Source organism: Lepidothrix coronata, unplaced genomic scaffold, assembly GCF_001604755.1.
Source record: "Lepidothrix coronata isolate B3197 unplaced genomic scaffold, Lepidothrix_coronata-1.0 Scaffold132, whole genome shotgun sequence".
In the NCBI taxonomy this organism is placed as follows: domain Eukaryota; kingdom Metazoa; phylum Chordata; class Aves; order Passeriformes; family Pipridae; genus Lepidothrix; species Lepidothrix coronata.
The window spans coordinates 1757850-1769225 of NW_016690312.1; the positions used below are offsets into that span (position 1 = coordinate 1757850).

Sequence of the window (11376 nt, forward strand, 5' to 3'; positions counted from 1 at the left end):
CTGGAGGAGATTCCTGCTGTTTTGTCACCTACCAGTAAGGGGAATGTCCACAGAGAGAAGGAATCAAATCAGATAAGTTAAGTTTACTGCTAATCAACTGCTAGGATTTAGTTTCAAGTTCTAGGAGCCAACTGAAACATCAGTTAGAGAGTCATTGTTCTTCACTTGAGCCACGTTTTCAGCAGCACCAAGGTATATTTATTTCAGGAGGTAGCAATGGAGGGAAAGGAATTCATTGCTAAAGAAAATTGCCAAGGCAAGTGGAAGGCTTGCCATCCATTGGCAAAACAATTTGGTTGTTTCATTTTGCTTTTTCTATTGATGACTTCTGATTGCCAGTTCTGATTGCCAGTTTCTTTCCAGGCACAACATATTCACCTTTAGTCAAACACAGCAGCTTTCAACCAAAAAAAAAAAAAAAAACCAAAAAACCCCCAAAAAACAAACCCAAAAATCCAACCAAGCTAGCCATCTGTAAGAAAAGAAGGGTTATTCTCTTCTCCTTGTTTTGCACCTCTTCTGCACAGTACTGATTGTTCAGCCATTACAACTTCTTTTGCACTTAAACATTTCAACTAACTGTCCTACATATCTCGAATATCTTTTACTTTATCTCATTTCTTTTGAACTGGAATTTAGAACCGTTCCTGGTATCAGGTGGTTTCTTGCACACAGTTACAGCTTCACTAATTGGCAGTGGTGGGCATATTTTCTCCATCTCTTCTTCCTCTCATTTTTTCTGCCCCCTCCTATTTGTCTCTTCAGAGCACATACTTCCTTTTTTGCTGAGTTTTACACCCTGATTCTGGCTTATTAGAATTTGCTGTGCCAGGCAGGATAGCAGAGAGTGTGCCAGAAGGGATCTGAAGCTGCCACCAACAAACACAGCTTCTCTTCATTGTTTCTTCCTAAAGCAGGTGCCTTCCCTCTTTTGCATATCTGTAAAGTGCAGGGCTGCTGGGGCTCAGCTCTCAATCCTCTCCTCCAGCTTGGACAGAGAAGGACTGTACCAGGTTCCTAGAAAGGAACAGGCTGTATCAGTACAGATTTTAGAGCACAGGAAGTCACTGTGTAATATAACTGTAAAAGTCTCTGGAGTTCTGAATAAATGACTACAGATGTGACACTTCTGAGTTGGATTTGTCTCAAAGACAGAAAGAGCTGGAAATTGAGCACCACATAGTCTTTTTCTTCTTTAAAAAGTTAAAGAAAAAGCATTAAGTATTCAACTTATGCTGAGATATTTTTAATTTTGCAGGAGAAAGTCAGTGGACAGATGAATTTATTTTGCAGTATTTGAAAATAGGGAGGGGTGCCAAGGAGGAAAAGAATGCTATCTGATAAAAAAAAAGTATTACCTTTTACACATCCCAGTGTTATGCATTAGTGATTCTTACTTTGGTAAGAATCACGCCCATATTCAGGAAAACTGAGCTACAGGGTTATTTTCCCAGCATAACCTTTCCCTTTGTTCCCTGCAGTTCAGCCAGAGAACAAGTGTGACACTGGAAGTGGTTTAATTTGACATGTGGTTTATGCTCACTTCTAAATGTCTGCTAATTGTTGACTTAAGACATACTTGACTTTTCCACTGTAACACAGTGGCACATGTGACTCTGGTTGTCTTCAGGGAGCTTGGTCCTATTTGAGTTGTCAGGATTCTTAAGAGCTTATACCTGAAATTTATCTTCAGTAAACACATATGCTCCCTTTAATTTTCAAAAAGGGCACAAGAAAGGACTAGACTATTTATTTAGCTCCAGGGTGCCATCAGTTTTGATGTGACTGTTTCCAAATTAAATAGATAATAACTCAGGATTCCTGGGAAAAAAAAAATTGTTAGGAATACTTTTTGTTCTGCAAAGTGACTGTATTTTTTCTGCTTTATTCAGTGGTTAATTTTTAGATTGATCTTCATGTGTTACGTACTCCAAATGTGTGAAAAATGCTGAAATGGTTACATCATCTCTAACACATCATTAGCAAGATGAATTATAGAAAGAACCTCTCCAGGTTGCATAAGTGTGATTGGTAGGTGGTTCTGCTGTGGAAGGGTTAGAGAATCATAGAATGTTTGGGTTGGGAGGGACCTTAAAACCCATCCAGTCCCACCCCCTGCCACCTCCCACTAGCCCAGGTTGCTCCAAGCCCTGTCCAACCTGGCCTTGGACACTCCCAGGGATGGGGCAGCCACAGCATCTCTGGGCAACCTGTGCCAGGGCCTCCCCACCCTCACAGCCAGGAATTTTTCCCTAAAATCCCATCTAACCCTGCCCTCTGTCAGTGTGAAGCCATTTCCACTTGTCCTGTCACTCCAGGCCCTTGGGAATAGTCTCTCTCCATGCTCCTTGCAGGCTCCCTTCAGGTCCTGGAAGGCCACAATCAGGTCACCCCAAAGCTTCTCTTCTCCAGGCTGAACAATCCCGGTTCTCCCAGCCTTTCCTCCCAGCAGAGCTGCTCCATCCCTCTGAGCATACGCAGCAGGCCTGCAAAATCAGAGGTCCTGATCTTCACAAGGAGCCTACTTGGCTCCATTTTCTTAGTCACTGAGTGGGAAAACAAGCCTTCTCTGTTCTCTGTGTGAGGCAATTACGCCTGTGCTTGAATACCAAATAATCTTTCTTCCTCTTTTGTTTCATGGAAGTAATGAATTAACTATAGGAGTTATCTACTGATTGATATCTTGATATAGGTTGAGGCCGTGATATAGTTTAGTAATATTTTGTTCTGTAATCATTGTATTCTGTATCTTTATTCCTTATTAATATACCTCCTTATTAAGAAGGAAATTTGGGGTTCAACTCAAGAATTGAGTCTTTGCTGTAGTTGTCATATGAACATTGCCTGTCTTCCAAGCCTTCCCTGCCTCATGCCTGCCACATAAATCCCAGTAATTTCTTTCCTTCCGTGGAATGACATTTAATATTGAAAATGTGCATTTTATAGCATAAAATATCAGGAGGCTTACTTTGGTTCATGATGAATCAGGAAAATCAACATTAACTCCTTCTCCCAAACATGATGTGCAGCTTTAAAATTGTCATTGGATCCTGCAGTAACACACACGCACATTCCTATTCTGTGTGCCTCAGAATCCTTTTATTAAACAAAATATCTTTTTATTAAAAACAAACCCAAACTAGTGCAAGTCAACATGCACTCTGTTAGTATATAACTCATAATACTGAATTTTTTTTTTCATTCCACAGAATGAAACAAAGTTAACAGTGAATATATAAGTATGTAAATAAATCAGAGTTTTTCCCATGCTTGACATGCTCACTAATCATGATTTATACCTGAGCATTCTTACACATACAAGATCACTGATATTCAGTAGTAGTGTGTTGTTAACTGGCTAGAATCTATAATTTTTACAGCTAATACTTGAGAGAATCTATATGATTATCCTAAGTAAAACCAACTTGTATTCTTTTTGATGGTGAACTGAGTGAGTATGAGAGATTTAACTGTGTGACTCTGTGTCTGGGTAGGATGCCATGCAGTCAGATGCCTCTATATGCTTCTAAAATTAAGTTTCTGCATATGTGTGCAGAGGTAAGAATGTCCCAGACTCATTTCCTCCAGCTGCCTCCACAGGAGATACATTCTGGTTCCGTCTGCTCTTTTTCCATCACCGGGGCCTAATAAATGTTTCAGTTGCTGAAAATCAGGCCTACAGCTTTTGATGCATTGAGCTTTTCTTTTGTCTTTATATGAAAAAGAAGAATCTTTCGTAGCAAGGGAAGATATTGTGCAATTTGTAACTGTAACGGAGGGAACATTTGTTTTAATTGATGAATGTGCTTTAAGTTTGGGTTACTTTAACATCTCATTTCTTTCTCGCTTTACTGGGTGAATTTTTATGACTGCATGACTTGAGAAACAGTGGTGAACCATGATGGGAAGATATCTATAGGGATGTATGCAGAGGAGAAAGTGAGGGATTGCCTCATGGTCGTACCACAAGACACAAGAAAATGCACATGTTGCACTTCTTCAGAGCAGGGACAGAAAGGGAAGGGATTTCTGTGTCACGTGCTGCTGGTGTGAGGAGGTCATAAAACGTTTGAGGTTTCCTGAAAGCTGTGGGGTCAGCAGCCCTTCTGTGTGGTGAAACGTTGCCAATTTTCCCTTTTCCAGACAACACCCTCAGCATCCTGGCGAAGCACAGCGGGTTCAGCCGGCAGAAGCAAGAGGTTTATCTGCTGCCAATCGTCATCAGTGACAGTGGGAATCCTCCCATGAGCAGCACCAGCACCCTCACCATCCGTGTCTGTGGCTGCAGCAGTGATGGCATTGTCCAGTCCTGTAATGTTGAGGCCTATGTGCTTCCCATTGGACTCAGCATGGGAGCCCTCATTGCAATCCTGGCCTGCATCATTTTGCTGCTGGGTAGGTATTTGTGTCACAGCTCAAAACTCCTCTGCTTCCTGCGTGGCCATAAGGGAGCACAGGAGTCACAGAGAAGGACTGACAGTCTAGTCCAATGGAACATGCAGCAGTCCTGAAATCCTGTCAGGGTTGTGTCCCTCCTGTCCTGAGAGCTGAAGCGTACAAAGCAAAGTCCCAGTCTGAAGTAGTTGTACAGGAGTTACATAATAAGCAGGTATGGAACGTGAAACCAAAAATCCAGCCAGGATGTTAAGTAGCAAGGTGAACATAGTATGTGTTACACATGACAGAAGTGGACTTGTTCTGTCTTCTAAGGCTTGCATGAATCATAGAATCTCAGAATTACAGGATACCCTGAGGTGGAAGGGACCCACAAGTCCCTCCAGTCCAACTCCTGGCCCTGCACAGACACCCCAACAATCCCACCCTGGCCCTCAGAGCATGGTCCAAACCCTCCTGGAGCTCTGGCAGCCTTGGGGCTGTGCCCACTGCCCTGGGGAGCCTGGGCAGTGCCCATCCAGCCTCTGGGGGAAGAACCTTTTCCTGAGATCCAACCTGAGCCTACCCTGACACAGCTCCAGCCATTCCCTGGGTGCTGTCCCTGGTCCCGCAGAGCAGAGATGGAGCTGCCCCTCCTCTGCCCCTCGTGAGGAGCTGCAGACCCCGATGAGCTCTGCCCTCAGTCTCCTCCAGCTGAACACACCAAGTGTCCTCAGCCCCTCCTTGTAAGGCCCCTCTAGACCCTTCATCATCATCCTAGCCCTCCTTTGGATGCTTTTAAACAGCTTTAGAGATTTCTATTATATATATTTGTATTTATATATTTCTAATATGAGCTTATTCTGGATTTTAATGGCACAAGACCCACTGCAGCTTTACAAGACAAGCAGCAGGGTATATTTTAATAAAACATACAGAATTTGTATACAACATCAAGCGAGGGAGAGAGCAGTGAAGGAAGAGGCCTATTTCTGCACTTCACAGCTTCACTTTGTAACTGAGATTTACATCAGTAACTGAGATTTCAGCATTAAGCTGCAAAAACAACACTGCAACCCATTTAGAGTTTTTTATACATCTGTCCACAATTCTGAAATCAAGCTAAGCTCTTTTTTTCCCCCTTATTGTCTCATTTTCTTTTCAGTTATATAATGTGAGTCTCTTGCAACAGGTTAAAAAAAAAGACACTGATTTCCTTTTGTCATTAGGGCTGTGTTTTCAGAAAAACACTCTCTAATTTTGGAAAACACCATCCATAATGTAGATCCTTATAGACTGTGTTCAGTGAATAATGATAGCTTTACTTCACTCCCAAAAGGAAAAGTTGTTTACTGACTTTGAAGCTCAAAACTAGAAGTACGTTTTATAGAAGTATATAAAAGTTATATAGAAGCCTATATACAATTGAGCTTCAGATGTAAATATGAGCTGATAATAAAAATCTTGAGGGCTACTCAGAGCTTCTGATCAGATTTCCATCACGTGAATGAGGTTGAAGTTATAGGTCTTTCAGCTTTTCACCCTTATTACTCTCGATTTCACAAAAGCCACCCGACCACCTTCCACAACTGCACTTCCCATGTAATGTTTTGATTGGAAATTTCTTACCTAACCAGCCTGTGATGTTTTCTTTGCAGTCATCGTGGTGCTGTTTGTAACGCTGAGAAGACATAAGAACGAGCCTCTAATCATCAAAGATGATGAAGATGTGAGGGAAAATATTATCCGCTACGATGACGAGGGAGGTGGAGAAGAAGACACAGAAGCGTTTGACATTGCGACTTTGCAAAATCCGGATGGAATTAATGGCTTTTTGCCTCGTAAGGATATTAAGCCTGATCTTCAATTTATGCCCAGGCAGGGTCTTGCACCTGTTCCTAATGGTGTTGATGTTGATGAATTTATTAATGTGAGGCTTCATGAAGCTGATAACGATCCCACAGCTCCACCATATGACTCTATCCAGATTTATGGCTATGAAGGAAAGGGGTCAGCGGCTGGTTCCCTGAGCTCATTGGAGTCCTCTACATCAGACTCAGACCAGAATTTTGACTACCTCAGTGAATGGGGTCCTCGCTTTAAAAGACTTGGAGAACTTTACTCAGTTGGAGAAAGTGACAAAGAAACTTGACAGTGGATTACAAACTTCTTCCCTGTTGACTTAATGATCATGTAATATTCTAGGGCCACTGCTGGTAGTTAAAACTAATGTGGCTTTTTGTTTTAGAGGCAAGTTTAGCGCCAGTCATCTATAAAATCAACTACATTGTAATGTTGAACCAAAAAAAAAAAGTATATGTTAGGAGGTTAAGTCTTGTGGAGTGTGAAGTAAAGTATGTGGAGTGTCTAGAAGTCTTTGGATATTTGATATTCACTTGACCACTCTGAAGATGGAGATTCGGATCTTTGATTATCTTCAGTGAATTGAAAAGAACAAAAAGAAATTGGTGCTCTCTTAGAAAATGGACTTGCAGGGATTTTGCTGTTGAACAGTAGCTCCTGCCAGTATGTGTAAAGCTAATGGTTTGTTTCTGCATTGCCAACAAAGATCCCGCCACAGAAATGTTTAAAAGCAATATCTTGGTCTTCTTAGCAATGCTGAGCAGAAATAGCATTGCCAATTCCTACTGGCTTCTACTGTGCAGTGACCATCCGTTGTACATACAGTAATTGTTGGCCACGTAACCACAGACTGAATATCATCTTTAAATATTGTGTCAAGCCTTAAAATATTCACATGTTCTTAATCCATTCCAGTGATGGGTAATAAATCCTACTAATGTGTAGAGATTCAGAGGCAGGGCTACAAAACCTTGCTTTCCAAAAGGATCTTTTTTTCTAGAAGAAGGATCAGTCCTGTGCTTCATCTTCCGAAAGAGAAAACTGTGAAATGGGATGGACTTACCTAAATGAAAGGATTGATGATTTTATTGCTAAAGATCGAATTTATTTGTTTAATCTTTGAAATAAATATTTTATTGATGTCCATTACTGCTTTTATTTATCAAAACTGATAATCTATAGAGTAAGATTATGAAGAAAACTAAATTATATCTGTTAGATTTTTTTTCTATATATAATGAATGTTTAATACATGTACATTTTGAAAAGAAAAATGACAAATTGTTGCAGGTTAAAGCAGTTCCCTATCCATTTGAAGTAGCTGAATTTTAAGAGAATGCTGGCAGGAATTAAACTTTCCCAGAGAAAACTTTTGACAGTTTTGTATCTTCATAAATCTAGTACCTGGTGTTTTTAATACAAGCACAAACAGCTGGAAGTAAACTGGTTCATGTGAATATTTAAACTATAGACTTTTAGAAATCCACACATAACACAGTACAGTAAAAAAAAAACATGCTTATAGTTCTCCACTGTATTAGAGCAGGAACCAGTGTGTACATAATTTTACTGCTTCTGTTATTAGCATTTCTTTTCTATAATATTCATAGTGTTGCACCAGGGCTCTTGCACACAGAGAAAGAACACTAGAAGCTGCAAGCATACTCAATTTGTAATGCAAACTTGCCATTTAGAAGTAGCAATTGTATAAGAAAACTACGTATTACATGCAAATCATTTTAATTTTCTACTTTGTTTTGAAGCTATATTATTGTTTGTTTATTTACTCCATGTATTGTATTCAGAGAAACTCCTGTATTGTTTCCTACTTTGTGAAATATATTTTTATAAATACTTCTCTTGTTGCTGCTTTTCTTTCAGGTTTACCTGTGCACTGCAGAAATGAATCTGCCTGAATAACTTCATAGGTTTTTTGAGGAATGTATTTTCTTCAGAATTTATTTATTAATTGAATGCAGTCAAAATAATATTAAAAATAGGATAATATTTGAAACATTTTTTGACAGTGTTTGCAGAATTAGATAGCAGCCTGTGGCCACAGGAGTTATGAGTGTCTAATTCACTTGTGCCTTGCTGAAAAACAAGCTCACAGATCTTTTGTTAAAGTATTGTCAGTAAAAACAACCCACTGACTTTAAATTCCTCAGTAACATTTGTTCTGCAAACAAAAAAGTCTCAATGCATCACCCCCAATTTTACCTGTGTTTCGAATGGAAACATTTACTTTGCTTTAGCTGCAGCATGGCTGGGTTTAATGACTGTAGTCTGTGGACAACTAAGACACTAATACCACTTCTATATGTGTTATAAAGATTGTTTTGAAATTAATGAAGTCTCCAATAGATTTAAGTTACATTACGTTAAAAAATTGCCTCTGAATAGCTTTATCTAGCAACTTTGGTGATACTCTAAACAGTGAAGTTTTCTAAAGATAGAACAGAAGCAGTTATGAAGATTTCAATGAAATCAAACATATTTATGGAACAGACTGCAATTAAAGCCAAACACACTCTTACTAATCACTTGCACCCCGTGCCAGGGTGTTGTGAGTTGCCATGCCAGATCTAATAGAAGTGCAAATGGGAAAGTCTGATTCAAAACTGAGCCAGTTTTCAGTCTCCCTCCCAGTCCTGGGAGCAAAGGAAGGTGCTGTGAGCTGTGGATCACAGCTATGGTCCCATCAGTGTTCAGGGCAAGTCGCTCTGACCAGGAGTTATAGTCTACACTGAAGAGTTTTGCAAAGCTCTTTTGTAGGAAAAATCACAAATGGATGACCTTCTGATTGCCTTTTTGATTGAAAGTTCCATCTGAGACCACGACAGCGCATTCAGTAATAAGATTTCCAGGGAAAAAATCCCATCACTGGCACTGTGGGAGAGGCAAAGCATGACAGAAATCTCATCGTTGTCAGTCAGAAAGAGATGGGAGTTACTACTGCTGGGCAGAGCTCTAAATTGTGCATTTATACAGGTATTAAACATGAATAGCTACAATGCAAAGGGGAGGAAGAAATTAATGAATTTCTGAACCTGTCAATAGACACAGGATGTTTCTTGTGTCATTGCTACCCCACTGAAGGGAAATGATTAATTCCACAAACTAGCTCCAGGTAATTTGAATATAAAATTTATACAAATACATGTTAGGGGGTTAGATGTTGATCATTCCGTTTTCCAGGACTTCTCCTTTTCTGACAATGAGATGAATTCAGTATAATATTATTTTTGGATAACGATGGTATTTAGGGGGATTAGATCATATCTCTCTACATTTCACATCTAGATTTAGATGTATAAGCGACGCTCTTTAAAGCATGTAAAATGGTAATTCATCTTTTCAACAACATTTAATTAGTGATTGACTCATTGTAAGTGACAAGGAAAATGCATTAACTTAGAATTATTAATACTGATAAATCTGAGGAATTAAATTCTCCGAATTTTTTAAAGTGCCAAGCGCCTCCCAGTCCCATTGACCCTGGCTTGCCTTCACCTCGCTGTGCCTCACACTCATTTGTCACAACTGCTAAAGGAAATCATCCCACACATCAGAGATGGAGTTTTTGGCCTGGACGTTGCACAGACACAAAATTCAGCTCAGGCTGTTAAATATGCAAGTCCTGTGAAGTGAATGTGTGTACACGTTTACTAATTATAACTGGGATGACTAAAGGCCTTCATAATCTCCTGTCCTTTACTGCAACTGAAAGCATGTGCTGTTTGTGTGCTATGACCCTGAAATCAGATCACAAAAAGCTCATTTAAATGCATTTTTTACCTGGTATCATTATACCTTTTTGTCTGTGATGACTTTGAAATGACTGTGAAATATGCAGGAGAGAAAATGGCTCCAGACTTTCATTTAAATCAGCAGTTGCTGATCACAGGAGAAACATTTAACACTATGGCAACTCCAAATCCCATCAGCTCTGTCGCAGCACAGCAGCAACAATTCTCAGTCTGGAGAACAGACAGAGTGTCTGCAAAATAGTCTGTTTGGAATAACTCTATTTGTACAGCTCTGCTCGAGATGGATCTGCTGATTTTAATATACAGAGAAAAATAAATCAGCTACACTACATCCATGCAGTTGCATCTACCTACAGATGTGTGTGGCAATCTTTTTTTACAGCCTGCGTGGTCATGGAATTCTAGAAATGGATAAATGGGCTTAGGAAGCTTCTCCAGGCTTTGTCCAGCTGGAGGAAGCCTTGGCAGGTAGCCTGTTTCTGTATGTGATTTCCTTGGGATATAATTTTGCTCTGAATGGAGCTGTTTGGTTGTTTCTCTTCTTTTGGTTGCTCCTCTCTCCACCAGTCCCCCTATCCAGAGCTGTGAACATCAAATTAGGAAGTAGGGTCATTAAGACCACGGAGCTCTTTTTCAGCTGGTGTGCTCAGTGACTGGAAACAAGCAGGGTAACGAGGTTCACCAAACTCTCCTTCCTCTAAGGAAGACTGAACACCCTGAGTTATTCATACCAAAGGACTGCTTCTGTATTTTAAATTATGCTGAAAAGTCTGAAGCTAATGATGGTGGTTTTTAACCGAGTATAAATAATAGAAAAATTGCTCACTAGCAGCAGACATTCAGAGGCGTTTCTGATCTAGAGAAGTGAAAAGTTCCTCAAAAGTTCATCAGGAACTGAGTGACAGGACAAGGGGGGATGACTTCAAACTGAAACAGAGTAGGTATAGATTTGATGCTGGGAGAAATTCTTTACTGGCACAGGTTGCCCAGAGAAGCTGTGGCTGACCCATCCCTGGATGTGTTCAAGGCCAGGTTGGATGGGGCTTGGAACAATGTGGACTAGTGGAAGATGTCCCTGCCCGTGGGAGGAGATGAGTTTTAAGGTCCCTTCCCACCCAAACTACTCTGTAATTCTATGATTCTATTGCTCAGAAAATCCTTTTTCAGATTTGGAAAGTTTTTATCGGTGGCAGGACGTCCTTAGTAAAAATAAAAATTAAAAAAAAAAAAAAGAAAAAGAAAAAAAGTGAGTGTGTTGACTGTTAGAGTTTGCTTTCAGAGCAGAGCACGTGTCATTAGCAGCAAATAGAAAGCACTGATGGAGTGAGCAATGGAAGATTTCTGTGCTCTGTCATTCAGAAAAGCTGGA

The 11376-nt window shown here is 40.1% G+C and overlaps 1 protein-coding gene across 3 annotated transcripts in view; it reads left to right on the forward strand.

Annotated features, from left to right (window-relative positions):
* Nucleotides 1–8091, forward strand: part of CDH8 (cadherin 8) — a 156419-nt gene extending 148328 nt beyond the window's left edge. For all 3 annotated transcript variants that reach the window (XM_017826949.1, XM_017826947.1, XM_017826948.1), the window contains 2 exons: nt 4144–4395; nt 6033–8091. In XM_017826949.1, coding sequence (XP_017682438.1) covers nt 4144–4395; nt 6033–6526 — 746 coding nt within the window. In that variant the 3' untranslated portion in view covers nt 6527–8091. The remainder of the gene's footprint in view (nt 1–4143; nt 4396–6032) is intronic.
* The last annotated feature ends 3285 nt before the right edge of the window (nt 8092–11376 follow it).